The sequence below is a fragment of the Pelecanus crispus genome, chromosome Z (genome assembly GCF_030463565.1).
Source record: "Pelecanus crispus isolate bPelCri1 chromosome Z, bPelCri1.pri, whole genome shotgun sequence".
Taxonomy (NCBI): domain Eukaryota; kingdom Metazoa; phylum Chordata; class Aves; order Pelecaniformes; family Pelecanidae; genus Pelecanus; species Pelecanus crispus.
In genome coordinates, this window is record NC_134676.1 from 59,007,794 (window position 1) to 59,026,986 (window position 19,193).

Here is a 19,193-nt window from a genome sequence, read left to right on the forward strand (position 1 = left end):
CCATTTAACTGGCTAGGCCTTTTTTTTTCTTTAGATTTGTTCCAATGTCACCTGAGTTCCTTTAGACTTTGTGTTTAAGTTTCAATCAGGAATAAAAATTCTATATACATATATATGAATACATGAAATAATTTCTTTACTCCTGCAGATTTTTCTGAAGAATGAAATTCTATATGCAAAGTCAGTAAAGAGGCTTTGAGACACTTAATTAAAAAATTTAAATAGCTTAAAGAATATGTTCCCTTCAGCATCAAAGAAACATCATACTAAATCTACAACATTTCTTCAAGGAAAGGAAAAAATGTGTACAAGAGTAATCTTTGGTACCAAAAATAAGGGCACCTTCTCATATGTCTTCAAATCTGAACACAACAGAAAAACTTCTCTTTAAAAATGGATCAAAATGACCTCTGAGTAGTTCCATGTAGTGGGTATTAACAGCAGTAGCTCAGAAAAACAATTGAGACATTAAGGGTTGTGTGACAGCAGGATACAGCACAATAACAACTGATAAAATATTTGATGTTTCCCTCCACCCTCCCACCCCTATGAATTTTTTTCCTAAGACAATTCTGTAAGATATATACTTCTAATTATTCAAAACATCCTCAAAATCCTTTAAGGGCTCCAATGCTCAAAAGCAACAAACCCCAATCAATAGCAATAAGAAAAACAGCAACAAAAGCTGAGGTTATAATACAAGATCAAAACCAGTCCTCTGACTGAAGGCATTTACTGATTTGTTTGATTTTAGGGACCTCACTTTCTCTACTCGATTCCATCACGATATTTTCTGCCAAAGCCTGGTTTATTTGCTCAAGAAAATATTCCATCCACTGGGGATTTCTTCTCTGGGCTGTCTGACCACAGTGGCAAGTCAGCAGTAAGCAGGCTATATTTTTCTTCTTTAATTCATGATGAATGTGTCACTGGATCCTGTAAACACTACTGAGTATACATTCAAGCTTTGTTCTTAGTGAAAGTGGCACTTACTTGAACCCTTTGCAGTCAAGATAGCTTAGTCATATAGCACTTTACAGGTATAACAGCTGGTTATGTACTTCTGATAAAATTCCTTTTTCTGATGGCTTAGTGGGTATTGAAACATATCCTCACTGGGATCCCATTGCCATTCCACAACATCTTTATGATGAAGTGTCTATTCTGTACTTCTTATTGTACTTTACATGTGCTTTATTGCTTTATGCATTTCCCTGTTGTTAATTTAAGTGCTCCTTTGTTATGTAATACATACAACGTTTTAAATTCTAATGGCATCCTATGAGGACTGGCATTAGAAAAGTATCGATACTTCAGATCATCATAATAATGATACTTGACTGGTTTTCCATGTAAATCCTTTGGGAATGGCCAAAATCCATACAGGTGAATTTCATCACAGAACCTGGTGGCAAGTGTATACATGAGGAGACCAGTGCTGGGTCGTTTAATATGGACCTTGTTTGTCAGCCAATAGCTGCAAAGAAAGAAGAAGTACATTAGAGAAACTCTCATACAACTTCATGTGAATAAATCCTGTAAACTTATTTTATCTATTATGCATGCATTTTACACTGTAAAAAAGCAAAAGTTTCCTCCTACTCTCTAAACTGAAATCATAAATGATGACACTGTTTTGGCACACCTTTACTCCACTTAGAAGAGAAGTGAGATCTTACTTAACACAGTGCTGAAGAAAAGCTGGCCAACTAAAGTTCTTAGTTCAGGCTTTAACCCTAACAAGAAGTCATGATGCGTGCAAATGCTAGAAAACCACAGTTAACCTTTTCAGCCAGATCAGGGAACAGTCTCTTGCTATAAACTTTGACCTCTTGTGGTATCCAATTCACCTCACTCAGCCCTACACTGAATATGTGATTGGCCTAGTGATTACTTCACTGATTGCTTGTCTGAATCGAAAGGAAATGGAAATAATAAACGTAACACCTTAAGAAAGTAACTTTCACAAGTAAGTGTAAGTGAAGCTTTAATTACTTTGCTTGTGAGTAAGTACATAAAGCTCCCTGTCTGCTAATGGCAGTCTCCAGAAAAGCAAATGATTTTTAAAAGGTTTTGTTTTGTACTCAACAGTACACAGATCTGACTGAAGCTACAGAACAGGTTTCCTGAGCCAGTAACAACATGTCTGGTTGTGGGTTTAGAAGCTGCAGAGAGTTTTCAGAGAGGCAAATGGTGGGTAGGTGCAGAAGGAACATATGAAGTGAACTGGATTCCACCATGCAGCTCACATTGGTACCTTCAAAATCTGCCACCAACATTGCTTCACATCCCCAACCTTTAAAAATAAAGCTTCATTAAAATAGTGCTAGCCTATTACTGGTAAAACACTTCTTCCAAGCCTGATTCAATGTCAAGTTTGTTATCACTTCATAGAAATAAAAAAGGGTATTTAGAAACTTAAACCTGTTCATTCTGCTGGTTCAGATAAACAGCAGCCATGCACATAGTTGTACTGGTCAACGTGTGGGAACAAGTGGCTTCGAGCAAGGGAGGTAAACAAGTTGTTACATAGCAAGACCACACAAACCTGAATCATTGCATTGTATCACTATATTCTTTGTTAGTTGTAGGCTGTGAATTGTTTCTACCATAGCCTAGACGGGGGGTCAAGGGACATAAGCCTCATCAGACCAGAGTTAGCCTTGTGCTTAACAGGGTTACAATAAGATTGGAACTCTTGAGTATACAGCCAGATTGCTTTAAAGGCATTTAGTGGTGTAGCAGGAGGAACATCCCACCCACCACTATGAGGCAGGATAGCAAAAATATGTTTTTAATCAAAGTTTAAAGCCTCTTAAAAGCATCAGATACTGTGCAACATTAAAAATAACCATCCCTTTGAAACTGGCCTTTTCAGTTTTACTCTTTGCCAAAACCATAGGTCCTAAAGGCTGATATCTTTGAATCACAGATACATATGCATGTGAAAGATAAATTTTTTTGCATTGTACTCAGTTTCTTTTTTGAAAGCCGAAGGACTCTGCAAACAGAAAGCAGCTCTAGGCTGAGCAATTGCTTCTTCAAAGCCAACAGAGGGAATGATAGAATTTTGTTCGCCTGTGAAAAACAGGATAGTAAAAAGTATATTTATGAAGCAAATGCAATGGGGAATGATTACATGTACAAATGACAAATGTATGGCATATCATTTTTTCATTGTTTTCATAAACCTGATTTTTCAGACAGAGGTTTCTGAGACAAGATGCTAAGTAGTTTGCTTCCTACTCTGAGAAACTGCAACATTTTAAAACAAGACAAACCAAAGGAGAGACTCCAATTCCAGAAAGTTTTTTTAAGATGTTTGCTTATAGAAAAGTTATTGATGAAATGAATCTGACCACTTTGGGCACTTCATATCACCAGTACAGTAAAAAAAGGTTAAAAGTGAAACCTAATTATTTAATTTTTGCAGAAACTGGTATTTGTCTCTTCAAAAGTCAGAACCCACCATAATCACATGCAGTCAGCCATCTACATAAGTATCACTAGCCAAACAGCAATCAAACCTGATGCATCTGGTACTACACAGCACAACTGCTATCACCCCAGCTGAATTTCACCCTTCCAGGAATAGGATGAGCATGGCAGAGAATGAAATTAATAATAAACAGGTGGATCTAAATATTTGAAAAGGACACTGCATGTTCTTACTTAAGAGTTTATGTACAGGAATAAGTATGTAATGAAGGAATAATATGTAATAAAAAGCCTCTCACAATTTTAGAATGTAAAAGCAAATATTTTCTTCTGCTTGTCATATTCAGATATCATACAAAAGGGAAGTTTAACTGTTTGGTTTCTCTTCAAAATGAAAAAGATATCTCAACTCTGTACTCAAAATCTGGTACTTGCTGTACTTACTATCAAAAGTTTGCAACTTGGGATGAATTCTACTTCAGATGAAAAAAACACAAGTAATGCAATGAATGAAACAGTTAGAGGCATTCAGTGCTCCAGGCTGAAGCTTCCTGCAGATCATTTGATGTCTGCAAATCTCTGGCTCCCAACCTCTGCTTGAATTGATAAACTGGTTGTGTGGTGTAAGTAGTCTTTGTGATTTTGATTCTGAAATACATGTGTCATCTTCTTAGTCACTCAAGTAGCTGCTCTAATATGAAACTTGGTTAAGGCTGATTTTTAGAGATTGATTGATGTTGTAAATGCTTTAACCAATGAGCATTTTTGCACCTGCTTTCAGTTTCTGGAGTTTTGTTACAACTTTAGTTTTAAGCCTAAAGATACCCTTCTTACCTATTTATCTGGGATGCACTCATTTTCTGTGTAACTAAGATTACAATGTGAGGGAAGCAACTTACCACAGATCCAAAAAAGAATCTCTTGTTTCTCATAACTAATCTCTAGTTATGGGAAATAACCCATGACCAATTCCTGATTTTGAGGCTGGGTAGAGAACTAAGTTTAACTGACAGAGGAATAGGTGCATCTTGCTATGCTAGAAAATGGAGTCTGCTATTTAAGCATCACTATTAAGACCGTAAGTGGAAGGCTGCAGCCACACAGTGCACCACTACAGTGCTCCAGTCACTTCTTCTCTTCATAGCTGTGATAAACCAACTCCTATAAAGGGCCATGCTGTAAAGCAGACTACTGAATTTATCAACATGTGCCAACATGTAAACACACTTCATTTCTGTAACACTGATGACTTGAAGTTGCGTAGCTTGAATTCAAACAGATCTCACTTCAAATTACTTTTAATTACATGGCTGATGGTAATTTAGTAAAGACACTGGCAATATATCATGACTTTCAGCTTAATACTCAGAAGTTAAAAATAAACCTCCAGTGGTAAGTGAAAACCACAGCACCACTAAACACAAAAAACCCCCCATGCAAGAATAGAGAGTATGTTGAACTAACTGCAATGAAAGGAAGGCTGGTTCAGTACTTATTTAGACAGGTTCATGTATTTGATTTTTATAAAATTACACTTAATAATTATCAGGATTGCAACAGTTAACTAAAAATAGCAAAACACACCATACAATTAAACCACACCCTGCTGATAGCAGGGTAACTGCAAAAACTCTCTCTTCGATGAAAAGAGAGGTATGCTCAAGCAGGTGCTGGTTCTTCTAGCTGTGCCCTTCTGCTCCTACTCCCTTCTTCTGATATCATCCTGCCTATTTTCATCTCAGCAACTCATCCCAAGGCTATGCATCTTTTCCTCCAAAACGTTTTTACTTGCCTCAGACATACTATGTAGTAAGTCATGGCCACCACACCTGCAGACCTTCTCTTTCATCCAGTCCAATACGGATCTCTTTTCTAAAATCCTGTCTTTTTACTGGGCATACACAGTTCAAAGAGATTTCATGTGATTTCAGAATTTGAACCCTGATCGCCTGCATGTTTCACTGGATGTTACATACAAAAGTGAAAATAATCAAAGATACCTTTCAGTATTTGTTAAGACTGGAGATAAGTATTGTCAATAATGGGTTTGTGCGAGCATTGTATTAATACTTTCTGATTCTTTAGGCATAAATAAAATGTTTTTTCCTTCCTTTTTAATGCTGTTATCTTACTGAACCCTAGTTCTTCCATGTAGTTCCACAAGATGAATAAAAGACTTGTATGTTTTAATATTCTGTGTGTCAAAACGTGATTTTTGGTGAAGACTATTCTTTACCTTTACTAAGTTAATAATAAAAACTAGGGTAAAGGAGAAAAACTTACTTGTTAGATAAAATAATTTGATTTTAAATTGACACATGGGTATAAAAACTAAGCATCTCAACAATGACTTTTACCAGAGTCATGGGATCATTCAGGCTGGAAGGGACATCAGCAGATATCTAGTCCAACCTCTTTCTCAAAGTAGGGTCCCTCAGCCACTGCTGGCAGTGCCTGCGCTCTAGCCCAACCACCTCTGTAGCCCCTGGCTCAACTTGCTCCAGTTGGCCAGTATCTTTCCTGTATTAGGGGGGGCGCAAAACAGGGCACACTGCTCCAGATGTGGTCTAACGAGTGCCAAGTAGAAGGGGGCAATCACTTTTCTCACTTGACCAGCTACATTCCTGTCAATACAGCCCCAGATGTTTTTGGTCCTTTGCTGCCAGGGAACACTGCTGGCTTGCACTCTTCTTGCTACCTGCCAAGATGCCCAGGTTCCTTCCAGCAGAGCTGATCCCAGCCACTCAGCCCCCAGCCTGTACTGCTGCAAGGGTTACCCCTTTGCAGGTACAGGACTCCACATTTGTCCTTGCTGAATTTCATAAGGCTCTTGTTGGCCTATGCGACCCCCCAGTCATCCAGCCAGACTTTGACCCATCTTGTTGTCCAGTCAACCAGACCACAATATCCTAATGTGGATGCAAGAATATTGTGGGAGACAGTGCCGAAAGCCTTGCTACCACTGAGGTGTATGACATCCAGTGTTCTCCCCTCAAACACAAAGTATAGGATGTTTAGAAAAAGCTTAGTTATTTTACAGCCGAACTTAGTAATAAGTGCACAACTGTCTCTTTGTGAAGCAAGTCCCTTTTAAAAGGGGCTTATTTTTGTCAGGTAAAATCATGTTGTTTTCTTTTTCACACTTACAACAAACAGTAAATTCTAATTGCAACTGTTAGGAATGAAAAGATTTTGACATTTCCTCATGGAAGCTTATTTTCATACTGCTATAAGCAAGCTAAAACCAAGACTTTGTATTAAAGTATTACAGTCTCCTACTATCTAGGAGAAAAACTGGTTTGAAAACTATAATCAGTACCCATCAGTAGTTCTTCATCAATATAAAGTTGCACGTACCATGGATGGAAAGTAGAGGATAAGACTGAAAATACAAAATAAGCCTGACAGATTTGGGAGAAAAATATGATACAATTTAACAAACAGGAAATATAAGTTACGCAGAGAATTGCCTGTGAAGGCTGGCAAAAAATCTTAAGGTGGTACTTCTTCAGAGGTCCATGTGGAGGTTAGAACTGGTCATAAACTGCATACAAGTCAACAGGGCAAATTACAGACACCTTTATTGTAACACGTTTGTAATTTCAGATATTTGCATGACAATTCTTGCCATCCCAGGAGCTGCAAGAAGGCTTTCCACCCCAAGTAAGGAAGCAGAAAAAGGAAAAATTCTCTCTGCCAGGAACCTCCAGTCCTGCACTTGCCGTATCTCCATCTGAATCAATGGGATTACATTGGAAAGTAAGAATTTAAGAATTTGTTTGTTGATGTCAACAAACTCCCAGTCTGTGTGAGCTTTGGACTTCTAAATATACATCTGAGTATACTTTGGTTTTTTTTTTTAACATTTTACTGTGTTTTTCAATCCTCAGAAACATTTAGCTTTTCTTAACCTCAGCTCACCTCAAACTATTTAATTCAACCTTGCATGAAAGAAATTTGAAATTAAATGAAACCAAATGAAAAACAGAGTGTGAGCAGAATATAATGTAAAGCATTCCTTCAGGAGTAACCTTCTGGCAAAATGAGTGCCCCCAATCACTGGTACAACACTTCAACAGTTGTAACCAATTCTTCACCACTGGGCTCTGAAACAGTTACAATGCAATACAAGTTACAAATCAGGTGTACTGTACACTGGTCTTAAGCCGTGTGTCAGCAGTAAATTGATATGATTTGTAATGATCTGGAAAAATGAATGGTACCATGAAGGAAAGGAGTGTAAGTGGAAAAACTCCTTCTACACCTGAAACTGTAAAAAAGCAATTAAAGATGTCAAAGTCTGCCCTGAAGAATATGATACACATCAATTTTTTATATCCATAATCACTGTTAGAAGATTGCTTTCACACTTAATTTTGACTTAGTGTTTACAGAATCTCAATATTTTGGCCTTTAAAAATACTAAACCTGTTTCTGCCAGATTAAAATATCACCTATGGTTTAACCTACAGTCAAAACCACCAGATTTTCACCTATATCTAACAAGATACCTTTACAATTATAAAAATGTAATGTACTACTATCAGCATGCTTGCAGAAGAAATGTTAATTGAATAGCATGTTGCTACCAGATAATGACTTCTTGCAGCTGTTGACAAAAATTAAATTCAAATAAACACATAAAACCACAGACATCTGTTTTAAAAATAGTTAATGTTAAAATGATCTTCTGACAAGACTCTATTACAATGATTGATATATGCAACAATTGATGCCAGCCATCATTACATTAAATGGATACTGGGGAATTCAAATGACAATTGTTTACTCTGCTACTGTGGAATAGATGACTTCTGACTAGATTAAAACACGAGATGTGCTTTCCCAAGGCTGTACTCAAAATGATACGTTTTGTCTCAGACAAGGAAAATCTGATATGATGGGCTGCATTCAAATATCAGACAATTTAGCATATTCAACATCTTTATTTGCTATATCTACAAATTCCATAGGATTTCTAAGTATGAATCAGATCAGAATCTGGTTGTGTACATTTCAATGGATTTTTAATGCCCTTCTCTGGGCAGGACTGAATTTGAGGAAACACGTATGTTATAACCCTGAATAGCTCCAAAAGATTATATACCAAGCTCTGTTCATTAACTGGCAAGCTGATCTCCAAGTAAGCCCATTCATACACACTTGCCTGTCACTGAAATTCTGTTCCTTCTACAGCCATTACATGGAGAGTATTTTTTAAAAGAGCTTTCTAAGGAATCTTATATAGTATTTGAAAAGTTAAAATATTAGCATTAATAAGAAGGTAGGTAAAAAAGATTGTGCAAAAGAAGACAAAACAGAGTTACTCAAGAGTGTCTGCGTCAGTGGGAGAAGCTAGAGGATGTATATTGTCTCGACTACACTCTCTCAAAAAAAACTGTAGAACAGGACAAGACAGAGAGAAAAGCAACACAGGTTATCAGACGAATAAAGTAACTTCTGTATGAGGAGAGTTTAAACAGAGTAGCTTGAAAAAGAAACAACTAAGCGGGGACATGGCAAACACTCAGCAGTGTTTCTGTGCTGTCATACTCTTACTTTTCAATGAGTGAAGTATTACTTTTGGTAAAGCACCTCAATAGGAAAAGGATCTGCTAAGGATAAAGAAGTATCAAAATATAGCATAACATTGCCCTTCTGTTGCCAATGAATTAAGAAACACTTGCTAAAGTTAAGACCACTTAAACCTATGAAGTGTTTTCTCATACATAAAAAGATTTTGGTGTAGCAACTGGAATCCTCCACAGTCAGAAGCCACATGCCCTACAAAATATTTGGAAGGATGAGGCAGTAAGGTCTATATACGAAGGAGAAAGCTTTCAGGACTAATTAACAGGATATGTTTAAGATTGGTACCATGTCTCAACTTGTGTTGCTTTTCTGCAATATTTCCAAGAATATTTCCAAGAATACTTTTATTTTAATCCATACTAGCTCCTTCAGTTTTTGTCTAAGAAAAGAAATTATTGACCTATGCTCAGAAGGAAATCAGAGGATGAATAAACCTCTTTAACCATTTGATGAAAGCATTCACCCAAAGGAAAAGACCCATGCTTCAATCCTTGATGAACCAATGACAACAGCTTCTTATGTTAAACCATCATTAGGTTCAAAATATAAAAAGCCCATGCTGCAGAGTCCTTGATTCCTCCTTCATAAACAAGGACTTTCAAAATTGACCATATTTTTTGATTTTAAAGTAGAAGCATTCCAGCAGGACAGACAAACAACATCCCCTCCCCCGGAAAAGGCCCAACAGATACAAGACAGAGCGTGACTGCAGCAAACACGGGCTTCAATCCGGTCAGATGGGGGAGAAGGCAAGTTGAAGCCTTCGTAGGTGCTATGTACCATGTGCTGCAGTACAAAAGGAGAATGAGAGCCATCATCTCCCATCTCCTTAAGTAACTTCTGGAAGAAAACAGCAGTGCATCTGTGTGAAAACTGATTTTTAACAGGCACAGGGCCTCCTCAGAACACACCTACAAGACCAAGCTCTTCTTACAAGGCTGTGAGAAGGTCACCCTGTCCACACCACTGCAAAGCTTAGTTCTGAGGTACCTGGCACCCTGCTCGCTGCTGTCATGACCAAGGCATTCCAGAACATGAACAGAAGTTAAACTGTATGACCAAAATTCGAAATTTTATAAAAATCCAAGCTGTTTCCCTAAACAGTTCTGCCTGCATGCAAAACTACTTGTACAGAATGTATTTCAACTGATGCCAGATCATTGTTTTCACTTAGCCATGAAACTTTGGTAAATGCTTTTATTTTCACACCATCATGAAGTACTATGTATCTGTGAAATTGGTTAATGCCTATGTACCCAGATGGATCTAAAGCCATTCAAAACCTACTAGAGTAAGTAGAGCAGTGACTGTCAAAAAGGAAAAACTGTCTAAAAGATGCTCCAGAATTTCAAAGAAATGTCAAGGTTTATATGAGAAACATCCTCCTTGTTTAAGAAGTTGAACCTTGCTTGGTTTGTTCCAGCAGCAGATAGCAAATCCCTGCAGAAAAGACTTCAAGCAACAGGAGTTGCAAACCTTACAGAACAAAAAAGAAATTAAAATTAAACCAAATTTAAGCAATAAACAATACACATTTATTGCTATTAAAGACAACATGATCCAATTAATTCTGCAATTAACCCACAGAAACAGCTGGAATACTTATCTATGTATATTTTTAAAAAGCAATTGAAATTAGTTTGAAAAAGACTGTATGTGGGAAAGAAAACAATGATTTAACAGCTAGTTCACTTTAGATTTCATTCATGAGACTAGTTGCCATCAGTGTAAATAGTAATAGTGTACTAACCTTTTCCAGAAGGTTGATAAAGAACCAGAATGTAAAGTAATATCTTACATTAAATTTCAATCTTCAGGCTAAGTGAAAGCAACAGGAGTGCAGAGATGCTAGCCCAGGCCTGTATACCTTTCCTTTTGCAATAGTAAATTACACATAGAACTAAGAAGAAGAAATGTCTCCAAGTGCTTCTGTAAAAAGAGAATTCATGCAGCTTCCAAAACACTAAACATGTCAAAGTAAGAAAGTGATGTCTTTTTTCAAAAGACAGGCAAGGTGTGATTGAAGATGTTTTGCTTTCATTCCATGACCAATATACTAATGATCAAACTGGCAACTTATCTGGCAATTCATAGAGATACTATCATCAACATTATTTGGACACGAGCTGAGTACAGGTACTCTGAGAGCAAAAAATAAAATTGTTTACTGCACTTCTAGCTCTATTTTACATATACATCAATAGCCCTTTTGAAAATACATACCGATTTCTTTTAAGGGACAACATCAGTGAAGGTCCACCCCTGTAAACCTTCATACAAGTAACTCTGAAGTGGCTAAATTTACTTACGTGCTGATATAACTGTGTTCAAAACTACCTTGTTTAAAGATAAGGGACATGGGCTTGCCAAGGAGATTACACATGAGGAAACTGATTCACTTTGAGTGTTATTTACATGCTATTGGGCTGTCAAATGTTTTGAACTGACTTCAGTCTATGGCAATTAGCTTGCTAGAAGAGATTTCTTGATAAAATAGTTTAAAGTCTTATGTGAGTATTCCTTGATATACAGAAAGTGTCTCTCAAGTCAGATACTAACGGATAAAAACTTCAGCATAAAACATTAAAAAAAGCTAACTGAGTTTAAACACTTGCAAAAGTAAAATTACAGAATATTGTCCTGTACCAAAAAACTTATTAACATTTTTTAGTCAATAGTTTCTGCCAAATCACATGGTCTCAGAATGCCACATACCTAAATCCATCCTTAAAATCAATCGTAACTATGGAAGTGTAGAGCTCGGCTTGCTTTCTTTTTTTCGGGGTGGGGGAACTGTTCTGTCTTTAGTGTGTATTATGTTTACTTCTACAACATAATCAATATTACAGTGCAAGGTAGAAAATTATTCTTTTAGAATTATATCTACCTTGCAATGCTCCACAGTTGTACCACCACTCAAAAGCAGAGTGGGCTGGGCAAAAGAGTAGGGTAAGACAGTGCTGAGTACAGGATGTTCACACCATACCCATTACAGGCGGTTTTTTTACCACGGACTGAGTGAGTTGGGGTGTCCTTAGTGAGCCACAGGAATGCCCCAGTTTATTTTAATCTGAAAATCATGTACTTTAAGACCCTTTCATGACATAAAGAACAGTAAAAGATAATGATCAGGACATTTACTTAAAAAATACCTTGTGCAAACTGAAAATGCTAATGTAGAGACACCCAGTGACACCCAATGACAACTACTGACTTAAAAGGTAACAGAAAGTGTCTCCAAGGTATTTCCTGAACACTGCAATTAGCATGTTTGAGCAGTTCTGTGAGCTCTCTCACTAAAACTGGCCATGGTATTTGAAAAAGCAATAGCACTTTTAATACTGAAAGTGATGCCCCTTTATTCTCATCATAGACTACATACCTGTCAAGAAGGGAGACCATGAGAAAAGGTGCCAACTGTTGCCTTTTAGCATACGATGAGTTTAGCACTCATTAGGGAAGAAGGACTGCAAATCTAATCTTAGCACAGCAGCTAGACCTGACTTCCCATTATCATGCTTTGGCTGTCATTACGGAGAACAAAGTGAGTAAATAATGGGAGAAAAAGAAGAAAAAGGAGTAATAGCACGCATGTGTGTGTTTGTATGTGAGACAGTGAAATAGCAGTTTTCATGCAGAATATTCTCCAGGAAACAGCTACTTATTTTTCAGGGCAATGAAGATCAAAATCAAAGCAATGGAACAAGGACATTTTATATTTATTGTGATAAAGATTCTCTTACTGGAGAATCAGGTTGGAAATAAAGATTACTAGAGAAGCTTGCAGAATTAAACTGTCTGTAACACAATGCTATTATTAACACACTGGGCTTGATCTGCTCCAGACTAATTACTGGTAGGAGGATCATCATGTCCATGTTTCCTCTATTCACTCCACAATACCATCTTCTCATAGCCTTACTGAGTAGGCTGGAATGCACGCACATCCTCTAATGTTGACATATTGTTTTTAAGACCTACATAACAAGTTCTTTTGTCCATCTGAGAACCTGTATTAGAATTCCCCAGGTCCTAAACTTCGGTCCATTCAGCATTCTCTTAATAGCTTCCAGAAGCCAAGGTCACTTTTGTTATTTATTTTTGGTAGAGGGGCTTTTTTTCTGCTTATCTTTGGTCTTCCAGATCATTTATTCATGGTCATATATGATTAGCCACACATTATTTTTTCCGAAGTGAGGGAAGATGCATCTTCTCTTACTTTATTTTCATGCTTTTCTCACAATGCAAGTCACATTCATGACAACTTTTAAAATAACTTTGCTAAGCAAATATTTTGCTGACATCTATGGGACACCTTAGTCTTCAGGCTGTGCTTAACTGCTCAGCATTCTCACAGAAAAACCTGCATGGGGCTTTTCACAGCTGCTTTTCACCTCCTCCTTTCTCAAAGTCAACAAGCTTCTAGGAAATCACTTCAGTGACTTCTCTTTTCACTGTGACTTTTAAGCCACAGAAATTACTGTCTCAGGCTGCACCATCAGAGCTCTGCCTGCACTTGTTAATTCTGTAACAAGTCATGATCTCTGTTCCCACTGACCATCAGTCAGTATTCCCTACTGCTCCAAGCATGCTGAGTTTGCCTAGACTGTTGTCTTTCTCCAGCTTGCAAAACACCTCGGAAAAACTCACCTACTGCTTGGGTAGTTAGAAATACTCTTTGTGATACATCACACTACAGGAGAGCAAGGGAGAGTAGATGCTACTTGTTATATAGCTACTGAAACTCACAAAGAATATCCATAAATATGTTTCTTTAAAGTAATTTACACCTTAGGAATCCATTTACACCAAAAAGAGCGCTGAACCTTTGACAGTAAACGTGTTTAGTCTGCTATTGCATAGTGACTTAAACACTTATCCTTGCTTCAGAGTCATGGAAATCATCAGCTGACACTCATTCTAGCACAGTACATGCCTCTGCTGAAAAACATTGCTCCCTCAACTCCTGCACAAAACCATTTTTAAGAGTGAAACATATCTTCCTTTTAGAAGTCAGTTATAAATAATTTATTTAGAGATCACAGGTGCACTAGCTGGGCACACAGCTACAAAGCAAAGGTACACTAAAATAGACCTACAGTACATTTTACAGACTGAGAAAGCTAATAGACTTCTGGAGAAAAGGTTTTCCTTTTTGGCAAATCAGTGCCTCCATGAAGTCTGCTGGAAAGAGATGTATCTCTCCATGAGGTGTTCCACAAGACAATAACATACTCCTGCAATACAGATAAAGGAGCAAAATACCGAATTCTATAAATTATAGAATTACAGAATCATTTAGGTTGGGAGGAATGTTTATAAAGATCTAGTCCAACTCCCCCTGCTGGGGACAGGGACATCTTTAACTAGATCAGGTTGCTCAAAGACCCATCCAACCTGACCTTGAACACTTCCAGGGATGGGGCATCCACAACTTCTCTGGGCACCCTGTTCCAGTGTCTCACCACACCCTTTGTAGAAAAGTTCCTCCTGTCTAATCTAAACCTACCTTCTTGCAGTTCAAAACCATTGCCCCTTGTCTTCTCACTAGAGGACTTAGTAAAAAGTCTCCCTCTGTCTTTCCTATAGGTCCCCTTTATATATTGAAAGGCTGCAACAAGATCTCCCCAGAGCCTTCTCTTCTCCAGGCTGAACAACCCTAACTCTCTCAGCCTTTCTTCATAGGAAAGGTGTTCTACCCCTCTGATCATTTTCGTGGCCCTCCTCTGGACCTGCTCCAACAGGTCCATGTCTTTCTTGTACTGGGGACTCCAGTGCTGGATGCAGTACTCCAGGTGGGGGTCACATGAGAGCGGAGTAGAGTGGAAGAATCACCTCCCTTGACCTGCTGTCCATGCTTCTTTTTATGTAGCCCAGGATACGACTGGCTTTCTGGGCTGGGAGTGTACACTGCCAGCTCATATACAAAGACATGAAGATATGTTAATATTTCCTTCAGGTTAATAAATTCTGACCTGCTCAAAAACACCTGTATTTTTTTTTTTCCAATTTGTGGCCATAGACTAGAACCCACCAGTGATAAATCATAAAATTGTATTAATTTCTTTTTGTTTTACTCCCCCCCTACACATTATAAATGAATGAACTACCTTCACACTTAGAAGATAAAAGTCAATGTGTTGGCCTGTAAGTTCAAATCAATCTATTTCTGATTAATATAGACAGAACTTCCATCAAGTAAGTTATTTTTTTATTATACATTGGTTAAAAGGTGCTGGCATTAATGGGCTTTTTTTTTTTTCCTTACACTTCCAACAGTTAAGACTATTTTTTCATGTATTTTACTCTTGCTCCATGGAACTGTTTAAACACATAGAAATAGTAAGGGCTCAGATAAAACCTTAAAAAATGATGAGCACTTGAACAGAGTGACCCTTAGGTGTAAAAATGGTGATCAAAAAGTATGTATATGAATTTATGAGGATGTGGTGGGTTGACTTGGCTAGATGCCAGCTGCTACCAAGCCACTTTATCACTCCCCTCCTCAGCAGGACAGAAAATGAGATAGGAAAAAAGAACCCCTCGTGAGTCGAGATGAAGGCAGTTTAATAAAAGCAAAAGCAAAGGCCGTGCCCAGAAGCAAAAGGGAAACAAAGATTTTATTCTTCCCATCAGAACATGATGTCCAGCCACTTCCTGGGAAGCAGGGTTGGAAACACTCTTCCTTTCTCTTAGCTTTTATTGCTGGTATGGTATGGAATATCCCTTTGGTCAGTTTGGGTCAGCTGTCCTGGCTAATCCCTCCCAAGATTTTGCCCACCCCCAGCCAACTGGTGAGGGGGTGGAAATGTTGGAGAGACAGCCTTGATGCTGCTTGAACACTGTTCAGCAGTAGCCAAAATACTGGTGTGTTACTATCAAAACCTTTCTAGCTATCAATACAAAGCACAGCACTATGAGGGCTGCTATGGGGAAAATTAACTCCACCTCAGCCAGACCCAATACAGAGGGTTTGAAATGCAAGATGGGAGATAGAATCATAGAATCATAGAATCATCTAGGTTGGAAAAGACCTTTAAGATCATCCAGTCCAACCATTAACCTACACTACCAAGCCCACTCTAGACTAATCAAGGGTAGACCAGACTAAACCATATCCCGAAGTGCCACATCTACCCGTTTTTTAAACGCCTCCAGGGATGGTGACTCCACCACCTCTCTGGGCAGCCTGTTCCAATGCCTGACCACCCTTTCCGTAAAGAAATTTTTCCTAATTTCCAGTCTAAACCTCCCCTTGCGCAGCTTAAGCCCATTTCCTCTTGTCCTATCGCTAGCTACTTGGGAGAAGAGACCAACACCCACCTCACTACAACCTCCTTTCAGGGATTTGTAGAGAGCGATAAGGTCTCCCCTCAGCCTCCTCTTTTCCAGGCTAAACAACCCCAGTTCCCTCAGCCGCTCCTCATAAGACTTGTTCTCCAGACCCTTCACCAGCTTCGTTGCCCGCCTCTGAACACGCTCCAGCACCTCAATGTCTTTCTTGTAGTGAGGGGCCCAAAACTGGACACAGTATTCCAGGTGCGGCCTCACCAGCGCCGAGTACAGGGGGACAATCACCTCCCTGCTCCTGCTGGCCACAGCATTCCTGATACAAGCCAGGATGCTGTTGGCCTTCTTGGCCACCTGGGCACACTGCTGGCTCATGTTCAGCCGGCTATCTACTAACACCCCCAGGTCCTTTTCGGCCAGGCAGCTTTCCAGCCACTCCTCCCCAAGCCTGTAGCGTTGCATGGGGTTGTTGTGACCGAAGTGCAGGACCCGGCACTTGGCCTTGTTGAACCTCATACAGATGTGTTTAGATGATTCACAAACAGTCAAATCTAAGCTAATACAAAACAAATGTCTGTAGCAAGGTACAGTAGCAGTGATGAGAAAACAGCACAAAAGAAAAAACATTTGATTAACTAGGAAAAAAAAATAGAACTGACAAGCTGAATACCAAACCCAAGCAACTATTTGCCATAATTTGATAGTCCTCCTTTTTCCTTTGTTTCATCCTTTCTGCATGAATTCACAGAAGAGAAACTATTTTCCTATGTGTACAAAGCACAGGTACACACTGACTGATGGATGTTCCCATTCAAAACTTTTCTGTGACTTGCCAATGCACTAATTGAGCAAGCTTTTTTTTTCTTCTCAACTTTCTTCCTGCTCCAAATGCTAACCCTATAAAGGCCCAGTTAGAGCGAAAGCTGCAGTCTTGGTTATAAGGAGGTTCATAGGTGTATTCTGATTTGTTCCAGTAGGCTTGGGTTTCATCCACATAATCTAGCAGGAATCTTTCCTCATGACACCTTTTCATTAACACTATATCCTCTGTTACACAAGTATCTCCCAATTTCCTACAACACAATTGGAAAGAAATACCTGGTTGGAACTTTATAAACAATTAGTCTGTGTATAAACTAGAAGACAGTTCAGCTCAATCCTTTCTACTCTGCAGGTTTGTGTGAAAGTCCAAGCTTTCACTACCTGGCTGTCCTTTATGACCTGGGGGGAAGGTGCAAAATACCCAGCAAAGCTTTTCTGAGTGAGACAGTTTCTTGATTGGAAGGACGCTTCTATCATACAGTCTTACAGACCTACATAATAGCTAGTGATAACAGCAACAGTCCTCTGTCACTCATGACTGGAGACAGCAATACATTCAGAGAATTTGAGTTAATGCTAATGCCCATGACCACTGAATACGCTAAGCATAATGGGAGAAAGGTGCTGTGCTGCTTTGCTTACACAGTTGTGCTAATGTGCTTCAATTAGAGCATGTCTCTGCTATTCCAGATGAACACATGTCTTCAGACTAGTGACTTTAAATAGTGCTGAGCTGTGCAGTTTTCCTTTGTGGTTAAACATACATTAGGAAATATGTAAACACTTCTAAACTCATTGTAACTGGTTCAGCAAATCAGACTTCTATACAAATCGTTACAGACTGAAGACTGGAGCACCACGTCTCCATTTCCCAGTCAACAGTTCAAACACAAGCAAATAATGCTTACAAAAGTTAAGCATACTGACAGTGCAAATGAAAAACTTTGGCAGGAAAAATAGTGTTCAACTTCTATTCTGGAAAGCACACTGGCCCCCCTAACAAAACAATTATAAAAGTAAGCAGAAGAAAGCAATTGCATTTTAAGTAAATGGGGCTAGAAATGTAAGTATGTTTTACAGGGAGTCAAGTGCTTTTTCCCTGTCATATATATTGTAAATATTACTTACTCCTTTCTTTGAAAAGACTGAAAAGAAGTGATGAAGTGATGAAGCAGAGGGAAGAATAGGAGGAAGAGAAAAATCATCATCACATTGGAGATAGCACAATAATATTTTATTGGTTTTACAGAAAGAACTACCTTTGCCTTCATAACTAATTTTCTATTTGAGTAAAATAAGACTACCCACCAAACTCTTTCACACACAGAAACATATGTAGAGGTGGGGGAAAAAGGCAAAACAGAGACTGGAAGTATGGGAAAGTGACAGACAAAAGAAAATTTGCAGTATATAGAAAAAACAGCATTTCCTACTCGCAAAATGAGAAGGCAGTCATAGAAGACAGGTATTTTACTTCACTTTCAAGTTTTTAGGACACTTATAGCCTAAGCTTATATTTTGACTCACAATCATGATGCTGTGTCTGTTTTTGAAGCAGAACTCCATCCTCCGCTGAAGGAAAAGCTCTGCCCTGAGTGGTAACCACTGCTGTAAAACTTTCGTTTCCTCTCCACTCACCTTCTGGGGCTCCCTTCCCATTCAGGGGTGGTGCAAGAGACAGCACTGCTCCTCCCTGCTGCTGGCACATTCCACGGACCTAGGGGTTGACCCAGAACAACTGTGATGGTGGGCTAGCTTCCTAGGCAGAAGTTTGGTATGTGGCATCAGCAGGGTTGATACCAGAGGTCAGCTTCCAGCTGAAGGGTGAAGACACAAGCCCACATTACGACTTCTCCAATTGCTGGAGATAAAACTGAGAAATCAGAATCCAAGAGTGCATCCATTATCACCTGGCCCACAGGGGCAATTTTAACAGGCAGAGATTCGGCAGAATGATAAATAAGCAGCCTGCTTTCTACCAGCCATATTCCATTCCTGAAAGAGCCTTTATTTATATGCCTCAGAGCAGCTATTCAAGCCTCAGAAAGGCT

At 38.7% G+C, this 19,193-nt stretch overlaps 1 protein-coding gene across 1 annotated transcript in view; it reads right to left on the reverse strand.

Annotated features, from left to right (window-relative positions):
* Window positions 1-748: 748 nt before the first annotated feature.
* ST8SIA4 (ST8 alpha-N-acetyl-neuraminide alpha-2,8-sialyltransferase 4) overlaps window positions 749-19,193 on the reverse strand; it is a 65,599-nt gene continuing 47,154 nt past the window's right edge. The window contains exon 5 of the mRNA XM_075726405.1: window positions 749-1,477. Coding sequence (XP_075582520.1) covers window positions 1,195-1,477 — 283 coding nt within the window. The 3' untranslated portion in view covers window positions 749-1,194. The remainder of the gene's footprint in view (window positions 1,478-19,193) is intronic.